The sequence below is a fragment of the Cryptomeria japonica genome, chromosome 8 (genome assembly GCF_030272615.1).
Source record: "Cryptomeria japonica chromosome 8, Sugi_1.0, whole genome shotgun sequence".
In the NCBI taxonomy this organism is placed as follows: domain Eukaryota; kingdom Viridiplantae; phylum Streptophyta; class Pinopsida; order Cupressales; family Cupressaceae; genus Cryptomeria; species Cryptomeria japonica.
Genome location: NC_081412.1, coordinates 571,577,802 through 571,597,888, shown reverse-complemented (window position 1 = coordinate 571,597,888; position 20,087 = coordinate 571,577,802). Strand labels below are relative to the sequence as shown.

Here is a 20,087-nt window from a genome sequence, read left to right as displayed (position 1 = left end):
AATCTATTGTTTGGAAAATAAGGATTGTGCAATAGATCCTACTATAGATAATTATATTTTTTACTTTCCTTCACCTCAAATTGGAAGGAGTGCCCTAAAAAAATAAAAAATGTTGCAAAAAATCTTTACCCAAAAGGATTTTTTTATCGGTTTAGATGCCATTTTCAAGCTTGTTACTTTAAGCCATGTATAGTCAAGCAGTGCTATTGTACAATATCCAAAACATGAATTGTTTGATTCATAAAATCAACAAGCTATATAAGCAATTCAACTTTTAAGTGCTTCCGTGTTACTCATCAAACGTAGGGAAGTTCATTAGCACATACCGCACATTCTCACAGTCTCCCTGCTTGGCAGAAGGCATAGGATTCCACTCCACTCCACCACACCACCTCATCTCCTAGAGGTTCTGCATTAGCAGTCATCATTTGAAGCACCCAAGAAATATATTCGTACAATTTCAGCTCTAGTACTAGTAAATCAAACTTCCAACTTCAGAGTTCTCTCATCCAAGGGATAAAGATTTTATTAATTAAAATAAAGTAAAATGTAAGGTTGTCAGGATTTCGTTACTGTTACTGGTATGGGAGACTGGAGTCTTCACTTTTTTTAATATAATTTACAAATTTATTAATTTTTTTCACAGTAATACTCAAAATATTAATATCACAAAACAGAAATAACAGAAGCTTTCCTAAACATTAACATCTGCCTTTAGCCTTGATTTCCACTCCCTGTAGCCATAGTTTCAGATATAACAGAAGCTTTCCATACATCAACATCTGGTTTTTAATTTTTTGTTTTCAGAGAGATTTTTTTTTTACTTTGATCACTTCTAAATTATGCACTTCCAGATTGCCATGTTTAAGCCAAGATTCCGAAATTTTAGCCCCTTTACAGAATCCATCGCCAAGGAACAATAACCTGAGTCAATTTTGTTCTTTAAACTCCATTTCTAAGTGAATTCCCAATAAAAGAGAGACACTTATTGCTCCAAAACTGAAAGGGAAGATTGGGCATTCTAATATAAACTAGAGAAACAAAAAACAGTAAGAGGATTGAACCCTGGAAACCAGAGTTTCATATCCAGGAAAATTTTGTCCTAGAACTAGAGAACCCCTTAGAGCAAAGAATCCCTATCCTTAATGAAAATACAAATAATTAAAAAATATCTTTTGACAAGAGAGTAAATAACTATATTGTTTTCTAGCTTTCTGTAATCTATGCATGCCGGTCAACCAAGCTTGGCCAAAAATTTGTAATTTGCAAATCGAAGTTCCTTATTAAATGTAACGTGACATCTTCCCCAAAATTCATGCAGTTTGAACCATCACGCTAAACCTATTATCCACAGGAGGATCGGATTTACAATATACGTCATTGACAAACCCCTGATTTCTATTTACAATATACACATTTAAAATTTAATCATATTAGTTAATTTATTATTATTAAATTTTAAATATATTTGTAGAGGTTATTTTTCAATTTTTTATTCTTTGAAAAAAAAATAAAAAATTCAACTCTGAATAGCAGATGAAGATCAATAAATATTTGTTATTAATGTTACATAGTGAATGTATATTAATTCTCTATGTTTTAAACTTTACTTGCAGTGAGCTTACCTTGAGCTAACAGAAGTTGGTCTTACTGCAGGGAACAGCTATAAACACATTTTCCATGGAAGAGCAATGGTATCCTTTAATATACGCAGGGAATGCCCCCAATATTTCTGGGGGCCACTCTTCAGATGACGCAAGGTGACATACAAATTTATTTGGGAGATCCATAACTAGAGGTTTTAATATCTTCAATGCTATTTAGAAAGCAACGTGTTATTTCTGGAATCAATGGTGGTAAAAAAGAAATGACAAATTGATTCCAAAAAACATTGGTAAAGTTTTGAAAAAAACGAGTGACGTATTGCTTGCCCTTTATAAATTTCTAAAAACTTTTAAAACCCACTGGTGTATATTTTTCCTGAAACCTAATTCAGGATTTTGCTCTGTGTATTCCTCAGCCACTGTTATGAAGATTCTTTGGATCCCGAGAAAGTTATAGGAAAGATAGTGCTTTGTGACGCATTCCATACTGATTCAACAGTGCTCTCAGCTGGAGGTGCTGGTGTCATACTAACGTCGGAATTCATTGTGGAAAGCATTGAGCAAGCAAAAAAGTATGTTCTTCCTACAACAATTTTCCCAACTGTAGAAGCAAACACGATAAAGTCCTACATCAACTCCACAAGGTAATTGTATTACTTAATCACCTTAAACAGTTTTGAACAGGGAATAGTCTTAATATCCTCAATACATCCCCCAAAACTACCAAGATTTAACATGCTGAACCATAAATTTAACTGTGATAATCTGAGATTCTGAAATATGTTTTTGGATGCAATAAGGTAAAAATCAAGTTAGTCTAGCCAAATCCTCTGGCATGTGATTTTGTATACCATTTAAGGCAATGTCCACTCCTGGAATGAAGTCTGTTAATATCTAACATTATCAGTCACTTTTGAAATTTTGGTAAAATCATAAATTCTAAACAGAGTCACAAGAGATTGGCTATTGCATATTAAGTTTTAGTTACAATAATGAACCTAATTTCTTCATTTGAATTGTTTTTGTATTCTGTTGCAGCTCACCTCTTGCAAAAATATTGAGAACTGTTACTCCTAATGGTGCTGTTGCGCCTATAGTGTCTTATTTCTCATCCAGAGGTCCAAGTCCTGTTATAAAAAGTTTACTCAAGGTGACATTCTTGAACCTAGACTGACAATTGAATGCTCTGATTTATGTATTGTGTGATCACATTAACTAATTGAACTTATTTTACTGTTACAAGCCTGACATTATTGCCCCTGGAGTGAATATCCTGGCTGCTTGGTCCAAGGTTGTACCACTCATAAGGGACTCAGAGGATACCAGGTTTGTGGATTTTAACATTATTTCTGGAACATCCATGGCCTGTCCTCATGCCACAGCAACTGCAACCTATGTCAAGTCCTTTCATCCTGATTGGTCTCCTGCTGCTATTAAGTCCGCTCTCATGACCACAGGTATCATATGACGTTTCAATATAAAATCTTTTCTAGTAAGAATCAAAGAACTATGTGCTCCAACTAGTTGATTTGATAAATAAGGTACTATAGAGAAATCTTATTCCTAGAGAGATCTAGTTGCAATTTTCCTAGTTAAAGTTTTCAGTAGTCTAAGTGTTAGAGATCTATAGTCCAAAGGATTTGAAGCATAGTTGTGGGGAATGATGAGTTTCATACTGTAACCAAGCTTCCAGGCTTCTCGGATTCCATTCACTAGCTATGAGGACATGGACATAAGATCTCCAAGAGTTACACAAATAGAGTTCATAGCTCCCTTGAAGAGCACTAAACAATTCAAGTAGGAAATTAGGAATGGCAGAGTGATCTGAAATGAACAGATCTTGAGCTTGTCAAGGTTTTGCAATTAGGATAGCAAGTAAAGGAAATCTATTATTTGGAAAACTGAGAGTTAAGTGTGCTGAAGCTGGAACCATAATGGTACAAAAATGATATTTAAGATTCACGCAGATCATTTATATGGTCATAATACAGATTTATGCCATGGACTACTGCAATGTAGGTATTCTTTCAATGTTGATCGAAGTAATTATTTTGTATCTTTTCTCCATTCTATAATTTGGGTTATATATATGAGGAACTCTTGTGTTTTAATCTTATTAGTTATTGTTTGATGGACCATAAAATGTGAACGTTAATTCTTCAATCATGTGTGTGGAAATTTATCCAATAAATTTGGAAGCCTTTTTATTTATTACCTTCAATATGTTTTGCAGCTCATCCTTTGAATGATAAGCTCAATGGCAATGGAGATGCAGAATTTGGATATGGCTCTGGCCTCATTGATCCAGTGAGGGCCATGGACCCAGGGCTTGTGTATGATGCAGGTGTAAATGATTACATCAACATGATGTGCAGCCAAGGTTACAACACTACAGCATTGCGTTTAGTGACAGGAGACAATAGTGTGTGTTCCTCCAATGTAACTAACAATAAACTTAAAGGAGTGAGGCAACTCAACTATCCTTCCATGATGGTTCTTCCTAAGGCAAACACATCATATTCTGTTAAATTTCCCAGGACAGTGACTAATGTAGGAGCTGCAGATTGTACATACCAGTCTGTGATAATTGAACCCTCTGGAGTTGATGTGGAGGTAACACCAGATACCCTGTCTTTCACATCCCTCAACCAAAAGTTGTCTTTTACTGTGAAAGTTAGCGGTGAAGGTCTACCTGTGGAAACCATGCTAGCAGGTGCACTAACTTGGAACTGTGGCAAGTACAGTGTAAGAAGCCCAATTGTTGTATATCCCCCTTATGTTAGGAGCAGGGGATCTTAGTTTGATTATTAGCTCTATTATCATTTATGTTTTTTTTTCAATTGAAAAAATTAAAAAATGATTACTGTATTCATGTTGATAATAAGTAGACAGTCAACAGACTGTCAAGGGAACTCAAAGAAAACAGTCCAGATCAGCACATAAACACATTGCATACTGCCCATAATGGTTTATTATCATTCTTGTTGATCATGGGTCATTCTTTTCATAAAAAAATATTGATGGGTCACTCTTTTTACAGAAATATTATCATTTATCTTTATATTGAATCACAAAGAGTGAGACCAAGTTTACATTCAATTTATATGCAGTTTATTTTGTGTAAAAATACTTTCTTACAATAATTTATGATTGTATGAACATAAAAATCTTATCTTCATCTTACTCTTGGGTAGCTTAAACCCTACCTTCTCATTTTCAATTCTATAGTGCTTTTTTTTGGAAATACTTCATTGTCATTTATATTAATAAAAACACATCGATTGACTATATATAAAAGTCGACAATGAGTATTGTCTGTCAATATTTAAGAAAAAATTATAAAAAATTTAGACAAAAAAACCACAATTCAAATAAGAAAACATAACTATACCCATTAGAGGTAGTAGATCATCATTGTGGTAGGGATTTACCCACTAAAGGGTTTGATGTATTGTCATCAAGACTTAAACAAATGTTGTAGAAGAATTAGAAACCAAAAATTACCATCCAACCAAGCACATACAATTGCACCAATTAAAAGATGATATGGATAATCCTCAAGGTGGGGTGTAATTCACTTAGAGAGCTCTTCAAAAGGAGGAATAGGAGTCATTCACTTATGAGTACTCCTTTTAACCATTAGATACTTTCCCTTGAATACAACAAGGCCTTAAAATAATTATAATGGTTTCTAGGTATACTAGTACTACTAGCTTTGTCCACTCTATTATTTTAGCTAATGTTATTAGTACCAGTTGCACCACAAATAATAGTCACACTATTAGAAGTTCTTTCCTATACCATAATTTAGACATTTGCATCTTTCTCCTATGGGAGATCTAAGTGACAAAGGAGATATCTAAACCAATAATGATATGTTTTGGGTAGTAATAGATACACTCAAGAGTAATTGCCTAGAGTTCATTTATTTTATGATTAGTTTTTCATTTTCAGATTATAGACTAAAAATGTATTGTGTAACCCCCTTCAAGGGTTAAGAGCTAACAAATTTGGTTATACTTAGAGAATAAGAAAATTGATGAAAAAGTAAGAATCTAGTGAGAAATCAAATCTCTTTGATGAGCTTTGTTATATTACAATTTGATGGAGGGCCTCTAGAGGCAATCCATCTTTGGCAAGGGTTGGTTTTTTTAAAGGGATCCTAAAGGTAGCATGGTTGTGTAGCATCCTAAATTGTACTCCCTTACAATTTTGTCTTCATTTGGGCCCTCGCCTTGGCATTCGTCTCCCAAGGCCTGACAAGAGACTTGATTTTGCTCATACCATGCATATTTGTCATGTTTTTTACTCTACACTTCATTTTCCCCTTATTTTTTGGTGCGTGATTGATTAGGACTAGGGTGTGGCACCTTGGTCTTCCCAATTAGGACCCATTTTTGGGCCCCTTAACAACCACTACATTTAGGCAAGAATCTTGACCTTGTTTCGGCTCATGTCAAAACATTAAGTTATTTTATGATGGGCAAGTATAAAAGGAGGTCTACCCCTCTCATTTTAATATATATGATAGACATTCAAATACACATACATCAATTCAATTCGACATCAAGCATTCAAGTTCAAGTGAGAAAGCAATCAATCTTCTTTCAAGCATTGGAGCAGAGATAGAGTCAAGATTCAAGCATTGGAGTTGACATTCATGTTCTATGTTATTGAAGACTTCATGAAACCATAACTTCATGTGGAGACAAATAAAACCTCACAAGGTAGTATAGCATTTTTGTTTCAGTCATAATTTAGCATCTCCCTCAAAAGGAGAACATTTTCATTACTACAATTCCATCATATTTCATTTCTATTTCATGGTTAATTCCAATATTGGGGTTTGGCCTAAGGTAAACCCCTATTCCCAACCTATTTCCCTTCTCTATTGTACATAGGAACAATTATGGAGTTGTGATCTTCAGAATTGGATTTATTTACAATGACGAACAAATTCCCCATTGGAGTGTGAAAAGTGTGGAGGACCGAGGCGACCATTCCCACAGTCTTGATAAATCAACAACTCTTTCTGGGAACATATCTAAATACATTTACATTTCTCATATCTAGGTTTGTAGCTAGATCTAACGACTGTATCTCATTGTTCATGCATTTGTACATCAATTCCAACACATTTACCCTAATTTCAACATTTTTACAATTCGACTTAAAAGAGAGCAATCCAATCAAATCCAGTAAATCCATTAGAATTCTTAGCCCTTATCCTTGTTGATTTGTGTCTAGATCCATTGGGTGTACCCCTCTTTTTAATGTGATGGTCCCCAAGTAAAAATTAGCGGTTTTTCATTCTTCTATAGTGGAAAACCTAATTTTTCACCATTACATTTAGGTGAAACCGACCCCTTACACATGTAATTCTTATTTATGTTATCACATATGAGTGTTTATGCATTTCAAATTCAAATTTATATTTGCAAGTTTAATTTTTCATTAAATTTTAAAAATTTAGAGGTTAAATTTATAAAACCCCTAATTTTTAATTTTAAAATTGATCATGTGGGTTGTCAAATTTGAATTTACTATTTCAGATATGATTATTCATTTATTTTAAAATTCAAAATTTCCCTCCTAGATCTCATTTTCAAATTGAATTACATAAATTTAGTGGTTGAATTTACAAAATCCCTACTTTATAATTCTAAAATTTATCATGTGGATTGCATAATTTTTCAAACTAATTTTTAGGTTTGATCTCTATGAATGTTATGCTATGATCTAGATACATTTATCTTTCAAATTCACAAATCAAATTGCTTAATTAATTGGTTAATCAATCATTTTCACAAATTTTGTATTGCTTAATCATTATTTTTGAATTTAAATTCAAATTTCCCTCCTTTGTGCATGAGTTTTACTACTATTAGTCCTACCTATATGTTCCAGGGAGAAGAATTTGTAGAATTAAGGCTTCCCAAGGTTTATTTACTAAGGATATAGAGCCTAATTTGGATAACTTATTTCATGAGAATGTGGGTGGTTCTTTAATTCCAACAATCAACGTTATTTATCTCCATTCTTTACATAATTCCCATGATGAGGGTGAATCACTAACTAGGGTTTTCGTTGACCAATTGGAGAAGATTGATAATTAAAATCTTTAACAATGGATGAGTCAACAATACTTGAAAAGTGAGGCTATCCCATTGATTGAAAGATTAAAACGAATGGTTCAAAGTGATAAAGCTGGTGTTGATTTGTTGTGTGGCCTGAATCATATTGTTGACACTAATATTATGCCTATGAAAAATTGTTTTGAAGTCCTTGGTTACTCTCAACCTCCTAGTCAAGTTAATCATTCTATTCCTATGACTACCTCTATGTCTAGTGTGCCTACCTTCACATCTAACATCATGGCTACTTCCACACAAAATGTTAATCCTATACAGGTTAGTCAAGGGCACAACATTAATAATCAAAATTATTTTATTCCTCCTTCCGTGAGTCTTCCATTTGTGACCCAATCATCTCCTATACCTACCTATCATAGGTTCCACCTCCTTATTCTCAACCTCCTCCTCCATTTAACAATGTTACTCCTCCATCCCATTCCAACATGTCTAACTTCAACCCATCCATCGAAGCAACCATTAGTATCCTAGCTCAAATGATATCATCCTTGCAACAACAAATAGCTTGAATATGAACTGATCCAAGTTTAATGTGCTCACATTTGATGCAACGAGCCCATTATCTAATGACATTGTTCGTGTTGTCCCTCCTAAACATGTAGAAGTCACTCAATTGGAACTTGATAATAGAAAAGGTGATCCTTTGACTCATGTGAAAACATTTCAAACTTTGTGTAGTGATTTTACTCATGAGCAAAGACTTTTGGCTAAATTGTTTACTAGAATATTTAGGGATAAAGCATTGCAATATTATTGTTCTTCGCTTCCTTGTTCTATTACATCATTTCAAAAATTAGCTAATGCTTTCATTCAACAATTTCATAATAATATTGGTCCTAAGATTACTTTAACTAATTTAATTCATTGTAAGCAAAGTGTTTAAGAAAAAGTGACTGATTTATTGGTAGATATAACATTTGTATTCTCAAATTTTTAAATTATTCCCGATCAAGATGTTAAAAGAATTTTTATTTCTAATTTGCAAATGGATATTAGGGATAAGCTTCTCTTTTCCGAGTTTACTTCCCTTACGTAGTTGTGCACAATGCTTCATAACTCTCAGCTTCAAGTGAGTCAATTTGAACAATCTTCTTCAATGGCTCCAGTTGATAAGCATGAAAATACTCAACAATCTTTTGCAAAGTTTAAACCAAACAAGAGATTCATCAGCCTCCAAATCTTTACTAATCCTTTGCCTTCTAATTCTGCTAAAGTGATAGTGTCTAAGCATCTAGCCTTTTCTCCTAATGATCTTGGCCTTGAGTCTAATAATGTGGTGAATCTTATTGATAAGCATACACCTTCTAAAGACCTATGCATTATCTTTGATCCTAGTGAGACTATTGAAGCACTTGAAGGACCATTATATATCACTGTGAGGATCAAGGACATACTCTCACCAGGGGTGCTCATTGATCGTACATGTATGGTAAATTTGATAACTGAGGAATATCTAAATATACCTTACAATTTCATCAAGTAACATATGATAAACCTAATGTAGTGATTAAGATATTTGATGGTTTCTCTTTTCCTACTATTGGTTCTATTACTCTTCTTGTTGAGGTTGGTACAAAGTGCTTAGATATCATTTTTGATATCATTCCTACATAAAATCAATTTCATGTGAAGTTGGGACATTATTGGCTCTCTTCCATGAAAGTGATCCCTTCTACTGTTCCTAAGTGTTTAAAATTCCCCTCTTAATGAAAAAATCATAACATGTACCAGCCCACGCTGAGGCATGGCGATGTTAATCTAGATTACTTTTGGTCTAAATAATTTGAACCTCTTAAACCTCATAGTGATGTTCTTTTTCAATCTTATAAAAAGTGGAAGAATGAGAAGATCCTATCTTTGAGTAAGCCTAGAGATCCTAAACCCATTCCTCTTCTTCATGATAGACCTATTCCACATCCCCATGGTGGACCCAGTCTCCTTCCTACACCCTATATTCCTCCTTTATATGTTGTAGCTCCACCTCGAATATCTTACAAAGGGAAGTGCCTGACATCTCCTATCTTTCAACCTAAAAAACCTTCTCTCGTGCATCCTTCTTTAAAGGAAGAGAATAAGTCTTTGCCTATTGATCCTAAACCTTCACAACCCTCACCCAAAACTAAAAAAAACCGTTGTGTGAGAGAACACCGATGAAGACGTCATGCTAAGGCTCCTGAGCTTGCTTCTCAACCCATTTCCTCTTCGAAGACTCCAAATGTTGATACGATCTCATTTGTCCAGCCTTCACCTAAACCTAGGGAGGAAGTTCAACCTAAATCTCCAGGACATAAAATGCTTAAGAAAAATGATGTTTCATGTTCTATTCCAATTAAAGATTATTTTCTATTAATCTTGATGAAGAAATGGATGAAAATGATGTTCATGCAAACAATGTTGATGATAATGGTTCCAATGATGAATATGAATATGTTAATATTGACAATGATTTATTTAAACAATTTTCACAAGCATTAATCCTAGCTCCTAGTAACAAACAAAGTGATCCATCATTAGATCATGATCCTAATTTGGAACTTGTGGTAGCTCCATCTACCATGCTCAGAGTTGCTCCTCTTGCATATTTTCCACCTTCCCAGAACAATGTTGAGCTAGATTGCGAGGTGGATGACTTGCTTGATTAGCTTCATTAGTGTCGTAGATTCTCTCTCTCTTCTCTTGCTTGTTTGTAACCTTCTTCTATTTGTTTCTCAATTCTTCTAATTGTTGTCCCTAGTGTTGTCTACTTGAGGACACTACAAAGAATTGAGATCTCTTTTGGTCTCTTCCATGTTGACTCAAGAGTCACATGTGCCTTTCTACCATTGTGGTTCTACTTTATTTGGGGGATGAGGATAATTCAATGCAAATATATACATGATATATACATTATTTATCACAAGAGCATAATGACACCAGCGTGAAGTAAAAATCTTATGTGTTTTGTGTTTTGTGATCATTATCCTTTGATTTGTCATTTCTTGGGGGCATCTCATTGTGATAATGTGCTTGTTTTTTGGATGAATGTATGCTACCTTAAAGCGATTTCTCTCATTATGACATATGAAATCACTTTAACATGGGGGCATATACTTTGCTCAATGTTTCTCTCTTTTGCATATCTCGATACTCAAGTTACTTTGGAAACTTAATCTTTTGCTTTGTAATTTTGGTATTTTTTCTTTTCACCACTCATCGTAAGTGAACCTTACTAGGCTCGTGGTCATGGTTCTCTTTCTTTCTCTTTCTTATATTGTCCATTTTATCTTGATGATTTAAGTAGTGAGATTCCTAAAGTCCACTGGGGACTTGGTGTATCTTACTTCTTTAGCATCTTGGTGAAAGCTTTTCCAATGTGAACCTTTGTACTTTACCAAGAGTATGCTTATTCTCATACTCCCGCTAAAGTGGGGGTTAAATGTAGCATACTAAATTGTATTCCCTTATAATTTTGTCCTTATTTGGGCCCTCACCTTGGCGTTCGTGTCCCGAGGCCTTATCGAACAGTTGATTTTGCTTATACCATTCATATTTGTCATGTTTTCGACCTTGCAGTTCATTTTCCCTTTAATTTTTGGTGCCTTATTGATCAGGACTGGGATGTGGTGCCTAGGTCCTCCCAATTAGGACCCATTTTTGGGCCCCTTAATGGTCACAACATTTGAATGGGAATCTTGACCCCTTGTCGTCTCATGTCAGAAAATTAAGTTGTTTTTTGACGAGAAAGTATTAAAGGAGGTCTACCCCTCATTTTGATATATATGATAGAAATTTGAATACACATACATCAATTCAATTTGGAATCAAGAATTCAAGTTCAAGTGAGAAAGCAATTAGTCTTCTTTCAAGCATTGAAGCAGAGGTAGAGTCAAATTTCAAGCATTGGAGTTAGCATTAAGTTTTGTGTGGAAAAACACAAAACTTCACAAGGAGGTATAACATTTGTGTTTCAGTCATTATTCAACATCTCCCTCAAAAGGAGAATATTTCCAATACTACAATTATTTCATTTCTATTTCATGGTTACTTCCAAAACCTATTTCACTTCTTTACTGTGCATAGGAATAGGTATGAAGTTGCGATCTCCAACATTGGCTTTATTTACAGTGACGAACAAATCCCCCATTGGAGTGTGAAAAGTGCGGAGGACCAAGGCGATCATCTCCACAGTCCCAATAAATCAAGAGCTCCTTCTAGGAACAAATCGGAATACATTTAAATTTTTCAGATCCAGATTCGTGGCTCAATCCAATGACTATATCTCACTGTTTTTACATCAATTCCAACATATTTACCCTAATTTCAACATTTTTACATTTCAACTTAAAAGAGGGCAATCCAATCAAATCTACTAAATCCAATAGAATTCTCAGCCCTTATCCTTTCTGATTTGTGGCTAGATCCATTGGATTTACCCCTTTTTAATGTGATGGTTCCCAAGTAAAAATTAGTGGTACTGGTTTTTCATCTTTCTATGGCGGAAACCCTAATTTTTCACCATTTTGTAACTAAGAAAGTAGACTGCAATTAACTTCTAGATTACATTAGATGAAATGATGAGAGAATTAGAAAGAATCATAACAAAAGTTTGTAAATATCAAAAAATAAAAGTATTTAAATGACAAAATAGACACAAAAATGGAAATAGTAGGAAGAATGGAATTTAACACCAAAAAAAAGTTCTAAGTATTTAAATGACAAACTAGACATAAAAATGGAAATAGTCCTTACATGCTAGTCTAGTACATTGCTATCAAATCTATATTAGTTTTAAATTTTGAATAAAATGACAAAAGAAAAGAAGAGGAAAAATGAAATGTCCATGTTGTTGTAGGCTTCCAAACACTTGTATCTAGAACACAAAATAAAAATATGGTTGGGATTTCTTGGGAGCTTAGCAAGAATGTTCAAGGCCCTAGTTTAGTCCTTCAACCTCCACGAGTAGTCATATAGAAAATAGAGAGTGAAATAAGTTGTGCCCTTGGCCATAATGCATCTAATAATAAGAACAAATTAGAATCAAACTATATAAGATTATTAAATCCTAGATGTATAAGGATTGATAAACTAGTGTGTGTATGATATTGGATAAAAGATAGTAATACGAACCAAAATATTTGCCAAAGAGGATTTAGAGAAACGATATAAAAAAAAGTTTGTACCATTATCAACAAAAATAAAAATAAAAATTGCTTAACAACTTTACCAAGCAAGTGATAAAGAAAAGAGTGAGAGCATAGAGATGTCAATGTGATGTATCAATACTTTTACTTGAGAAAACCCCAACAATGGAGTGTGCAACCAAGAGAGAAGATAACAAAATAATTCTTGTTGTTGTTAATGAAGAATGGACAACCAAATCAAAATTTTGGTTTTCAAATGGATTCCTCAGAAGTTGAAGGGTCATATTTGGTTGTTAAAGGTGTTTTTTTTATAGGTGAGAGTTATAATAAGTGGTGGGAGGTAGCTAAGTGGGAAACCAATAGTTTAATTTTTTTTTTAAAGTGGGATGCTAGCACATCACATGGACATATATGTGTCATGCTCTTGTCTTAGAGAAATTACTCAAAATATAACACACATTCTCAAGTTTGTGAGACTAGCTAGAGTCTAAAAAAGAAATTCGGTATATTTTGGATCGAACCCGGGTCACCTGTGTGACAGGCGGGAATACTCACCACTATACTACAACAACAACTGTTGAAATTGCTTTCACCATACATTTTATTATTCACATTTCCCAAACGAATACCAATTGAAGGATTGATAAACTAGCGTGTGTATGATACTGGATAAAAGATAGTAATATGAACGAAAATATTTGCCAAAGAGGATTTAGAGAAACAATATAAAAAAAAGCTTGTACCATTATCAAAAGAAGAAAATAAAATTGCTTAACAACTTTACCAAGCAAGTGATAAAGAAAAGAGTGAGAGCATAGAGATGTCAATGTGATGTATCAATACTTTTACTTGAGAAAACCCCAATAATGGAGTGTGCAACCAAGAGAAAAGATAGCAAAATAATTCTTGTTGTTGTTAATGAAGAATGGACAACCCAATCAAAAGTTTGGTTTTCAAATGGATTCCTCAGAAGTTGAAGGGTCCGATTTGGATGTTAAAGGTGTTTTTTTGATAGGTGAGAGTTATAATAAGTGGTAGGAGGTAGCTGAGTGGGAAACCAATATTTCAATTTTCTTTTTAAAAGTGGGATGCTAGCATATCACATGGACATATATGTGTCATGCTCGTGTCTTAGAGAAATTACTCAAAATATAACACACATTCTCAAGTTTGTGAGAGTAGCTAGAGTCTAATAAAGAAATTTGATATATTTTGGAAAACAAAAACACTAAGGCTAAGGCTAAAATGACCCCTAAAACATGTTAGGGAATGGTCACTAAAGCAAGTCCAAAACATAACATGAAATAATATGAGTATGCAATGTTCTATGTTATGGTGATACATGTTGAATTTTCTCTCTTTGATATTACGACAGATAATGAAATAATATGAGAAGTACTATCAATTGATTTTGGAGCGACAACTTCTTAAATTTTGAAAAATCTAATTGCAATAAGATAGTCTATGGTAGTTCTAAATGTCCTTATAAAAAAGAGTTAAAACTAATAAAGAAGATTTTATATATATGAATAAAGATTTGAAAAATCTTAATTTTTTACATTACAAACAAAATTTGAATACAATGACAAATTATTTGAATAATATTAATATAGATCAAGAGCCAATTATTTTTAGTTATTGTCATATTTCTAGTTCCTAGTCATATTTGAAGCTAAAGCATTTTTCAAGTTGCCTGGAACAACAAACATCCTTCTGATGTAAATGTAGAAACTGGTACTTAATTCTTCCAAAATCTTGTTGTAAGTGGCATCCGTCTTGAGTTGGAAACACAAAGAAGCTTGCTATTTTTTATTGCAGAGTATTCGAAATACCTTTGAGGCGCTCAAGGGTGATGGAGATAGTTTTAGATTATTTTTTCAACGACCACACACTATCTGGTGGTCTCATATTAGTCATGCTTCTAGTTTATCTTTGATAGAAATGCCTAGCATTGGATTTCTTTGGCACTTTCGCAAGGGCATTCGTACTATCAAGATTGGACCTTATAACTAGTATTATAACAATATTTTAGCATTCTAGTGTTGGCTTGTCTTCTATATTTAAAATGAAACCCCTCACATTATCTCCTAAGCACTTTCACAAGGACACTCATATATAAAGTTTGGACCTTCTAACTAGTGCTATTACAAAAATTATGGTATCTAGTATCACCTTGTCTTCATATTGAAATGTTTATGTTGAATATAATGCTTTATAAACTAGACCTTAAACTATCTCTTGTTGATGGTAGAATTTGGTTAAATTTTGACTCTACTTTTAAATATATATATATAATATCCATATTTTAGTATTCCTAATGAAAGATATACCTCAAACATTTTTGTTAAATGTTTTTTCCACCTCCCAACTTATATTTACTAAAATCCTTAAGACGGCCATTTGAAATTTTATTATGCGCTGCTTGTAAATACAGAGTACGTTCGCCGCGGGCTCACTAATAAAACTGAAAATAAATTTTACGCCGTTGCCGGGGATCGAACCCGGGTCACCCGCGTGACAGGCGGGAATACTCACCACTATACTACAACGACAACAGTTGAAATTGCGATCACGATACATTTAATTATTCATATTTCTCAAATGAATAGCAATTGAATTGTTTTTATCAACGTTGGTCCCCCAGCACATGAAATAGCAACTGAATTGGTTATCATTCCCAAATGATATAGAATATATTTTATGTTGCTCAATTTTGGTAGATTTTGCTAAATATTTATTTGTTTTAATATATGACTTTCAATGAAATGTTTATATAAGAAATTATATGATGATCCAAGATTTTTCTTTCTTAAATTAAGAATTATTTTTATTTTTATTTTTATTTCAGATTGCAAAAATGAAATATAGATTTAAGAAAAAATTTCTTACATCTAGTTGAATATGTTCACTATTAGCTATAAATTAATACTTTTGATTTGATAATGTGCTAAGAGTCTATTAAATCTTATAATCTCATATGGTTCATTCCTACATGCTACAAATGATTTTTCATATTGTTTCGAATTGTGTTATGGTTGGGATCTATCTATCTAAATATGTACCTTAAAATATGTATGCATTTGCTATCTTAATTTGTTTAGCTCAATGTTTAGAATGTCTATAAGAAATTGTCATACCATCACTAGCATAGGTGAAAAAATCTTGTAAGAAAAAAAAAAATTCATCGAAATTTAAATTTTTTATTTTGCAAAAGGGGGTGCATTTTTTCTACATGTGATTTGATTGTTTTCAAAGGCTTGCCTACATAGCGCTAACATCGTCCTATTTTTAGTAGAGGTCTCTAAATTTGGTGCAACCTCTATCTTTGATGGTGGTTCTAAATTTGGTGGTAGAAGAATCTTTTGAGAATATTCCATCTAAAAAACCACTCTTTGTTTTTTGGAAATAAGGAATAATCTATAAATTTTACAATTTTGGACCTTTTAAGGCTCCGATCAGTAGATCTAGGGCCTTCTCAATCATTAGGTAAGTGTGCCTTGCACTATGAGTTGTATTCTTGTAGAAACGGGATTTGATCTCACAATCAAAGCCATTTCTTGCATCCACCCCAATGAAAGAGTTGGTCTTCTCCATCACATGACAAGAATGCTAGGACATCTACTTGGCCCTCTCTTGTCTAGGGTAGCATGTACACTAGCACCAATGTTCCTCCACTACATAATTGGGGGATGCTTGTGCCAATTGTTCTCCACGACCCTCATGATAGGTGGGTGACTCCAATTCCTCCTTCATATGAACAACCTCTTTAAATTGATGCAATCGCATGTGCTTAGTTGGATGATAATTTTTGGTTTCTAATCTTTTTATAATATTTGAAATTTTGGTGGATATGCAACAACCCCTTTAGTGGGTTAATCTCCATTCTAATAATGATCTTCCACCTCCTCTCATAGGCATAGTTATGTCGTCTTTCTTAAATTTTAATTTTTGGTTTTCTATTATGCTTACTTGAGTTTTGACAAGTAATACATAACCAACCACATTTTATTGTAAATATATATATATATATATATATATATATATATATATATATATATATATATATATATATATATATATATATATATATATATATATATATGGAGATTATATATATACATATATGTGTGTGTGGAGATGATGAAGTATTTCTAATTAAAAACATTACAAATTAGAAAATGACAAGATAAGCTTTAAGTATTTGAAGACATTATTGCTACCCAAGAGTTAGATGAAGTTAAAATTTTTGTTTTCATGCAATCATAAATCATAAATTGTTGTAAGAGGATATTTTTGTACAAAATAAACTGAACAAAAATTGAATGTAAATTTGGACTCACTCCAACATGGAGATATCATTGTCCATAAAAAAAATTGACACATCATCAAGCTGAATGATGATAAACCATTAGAAGAACTAATAATAACCAAACTAAGATTCCCTGCTCCTAACAAAAGGGGAATATACAACAATTGGGCTTCTTACACTGTATTTGCCACAGTTCCAAGTTAATGCACCTGCTAGCATGGTTTCCACGGGTAGACCTTCACCGCTAACTTCCACAGTAAAAGACAACTTTTGGTTGAGGGATGTGAAAGACAGGGTATCTGGTGTTACCTCCACATCAACTCCAGAGGGTTCAATTACCACATACTGGTATGTACAATCTGCAGCTCCTACATTAGTCACTGTTATGGGAAATTTAACAGAATATGATGTGTTTGCTTTAGGAAGAACAATCATGGAAGGATAGTTTAGCTGCCTCACTCCTCTAAGTTTATCATTAGTTACATTGGAGGAGCACACACTATTGTCTCCTGTCACTAAATTATGCAATGCTATAGTGTTGTAACCTTGGTTGCACATCATGTTGATATAATCATTTACATCTGCATCGTACACAAGTCATGGGTCCATGGCCTTCACTGGATCAATTAGGCCAGAGCCATATCCAAATTCTGCATCTTCATTGCCATCGAGCTTATCATTCAAAGGATGAGCTGCAAAACATATTGAAGATAATAAATAAAAAGGCTACACAGATAGATTGGATAAGTTTTCATACATATGATTGAATAATTAACATTAAAAATCACATTTTGAGGTCCATAGTACAATGCATGATAAGATTAAAATCCAAGAGTTCGTTATATAGATAACCCAAATTATAGCATGGAGAAAAGATACAAACTATCTGATTTTCATCAACATTTGGAAGAAGAAAAGAAATAAATTAAAAATTGATGATTGTAGAATCCACATTGCAGTAGTCTATGGCAAAAATCTGTAATATGACCATAAAAATAATTTGCTTGATTCTTACATATTATCTTGGTTCAAGCTCAAGCACATCTAACTCCCAATTTTCCTAAAAATCATATTTCCTTTATTTGCTATCCTAATTGCAAAACCTTGACGAGCTAAGGTAGCTATGAATCTATATGTGTAACTCTTGGAGATCCCATATTCATCTGTCCTGATGGCTAGTAAATAAAATCCAAGAAAATTTTAGAATGGAAGCTTGGCTTACAGTATGAAATTCTTCATTCCTCAAAGCTTTTCTACAAATCCTTTGGACTATAGATCTCTAACATTTAGACTACTGATAACCCTAACAAGGAAAATCGTAACTAGATCTCTCTAGGGATGAGATTTCTCTATAATACCTAATTCATCAAATCAGCTAGTGCAGTATATTTGTTTTTTATTCTAACTAGAAAATTTTGTTTATTGAATTGTTACAATGCTTTCCAAGGGAGCTATGAATTCTATTTGTGCAACTCTTGGAGATCCTATATCCATCTGTCCTCATGGCTAGAGAATGAAATCCAAGAAAATTTTAGAATGGAAACTTGGCTTACAGTATGAAACTCCTCATTCCCCATAGCTTTGCTTCGAATCCTTTGGATTATAGATATCTATCGCTTAGACTACTAAATGCTCTAATTAGGAAAATTGTAACTGAATCTCTCTAGAGATGAGATAACTCTATAATACCTTATTTATAAAATCATCTAGGTGGACTAAATAGTTCTTTGATTCTTACTATAAAATATTTTATATCGAAAAGTCATATGATACCTGTAGTCATGAGAGCAGACTTAATAGTAGCAGGAGACCAATCAGGATGAAAAGACTTGACATAGGCTTAGCTGCTGTGGCATGAGGACAGGCCATGGATGTTCCAAAAATCATGTTAAAATCTACAAACCTAGTATCCCCTGATTCACTTATGAGTGGTACAACCTTTTACCAAGCAGCCAAGATATTCACTCCAGGGGCAGTAATGTCAGGCTTGTAATAGTAAAATAAGTTCAATTAGTTAATGTGATCACACAGTACATAAAACAGAGCATTCAAATTTTAGTCTACCTTCAAGAAAGTCACCTTGAGTAAACTTTTTATAACTGGACTTGGACCTCTGGATGAGAAAGGAGCCACTATAGGCGCATCTGCGCCATTGGGAGTAACAGTTCTCAATATTTTTGCAAGAGGTGAGCTGCAACAGAAAACACAAGCGATTCAAAATTCAGATGAAGAAATGAGGTTATTTCAGAGTATCACATTTAAATTCATAGGTTTTCTTGGTAGTTTTCAGGGATGTGTTAGGTTCTTTGGTTGCATTAAAGACTTATCCTTGTTCAAATTGTTTAAGGTGATTAAGTAATCCAATTACCTTATGGAGTTGATGTAGGACTTTATCTTGTTTGCATCTGCAGTTGATAACAGTGTTGCAGGAAGAAGATACTTTTTGCTACCTCAGTGTTTTCGTCAAGGTAATCCCAACTAAGTATGACACCAGCACCTCCAGCTAAGAGCACTACTGAATCAACATCGTATGCGTCACAAAGCACTATCTTTCCTTTAACTTTTTCGGGATCCAAAGAATCATCATAACATTGACTGCGGAATACATAGAACAAAATCCAGAATTTTCTTTTCACAAATAATGTACACCAGTGGGTTCAAAAAGTTTTTAGAAGTTTATAAAGGGCAAGCAATATGTTAATTGTTTTTCTATATCTTTCCATTTTTTTGAAAAATCAATTTGTCATTTCTTTCTATCCCATTGATTCCAGAAATAACACAAGCATTGAAGAAAGTCCAAAGTTCCCAGACTTAGACTCGGCTCGGACTCGGCAAGGCCGACTCGACTCGTGACTCAGCTATGACTCGGCAACGACTCGGCAATGACTCGGCAAAATTAAAA

At 33.6% G+C, this 20,087-nt stretch overlaps 1 protein-coding gene and 1 non-coding gene across 2 annotated transcripts in view; one reads left to right on the top strand and one right to left on the bottom strand.

Annotated features, from left to right (window-relative positions):
- LOC131048152 (cucumisin-like) overlaps positions 1-17,630 on the top strand; it is a 31,429-nt gene extending 13,799 nt beyond the window's left edge. The window contains exons 7-12 of the mRNA XM_057982028.2: positions 1,657-1,760; positions 2,021-2,248; positions 2,643-2,754; positions 2,848-3,061; positions 3,838-4,349; positions 17,379-17,630. Coding sequence (XP_057838011.2) covers positions 1,657-1,760; positions 2,021-2,248; positions 2,643-2,754; positions 2,848-3,061; positions 3,838-4,349; positions 17,379-17,630 — 1,422 coding nt within the window. The remainder of the gene's footprint in view (positions 1-1,656; positions 1,761-2,020; positions 2,249-2,642; positions 2,755-2,847; positions 3,062-3,837; positions 4,350-17,378) is intronic.
- TRNAD-GUC (transfer RNA aspartic acid (anticodon GUC)) lies at positions 15,357-15,428 on the bottom strand. The gene has a single exon. It is a non-coding gene; the product is annotated as a tRNA-Asp (tRNA).
- Positions 17,631-20,087: the final 2,457 nt, after the last annotated feature.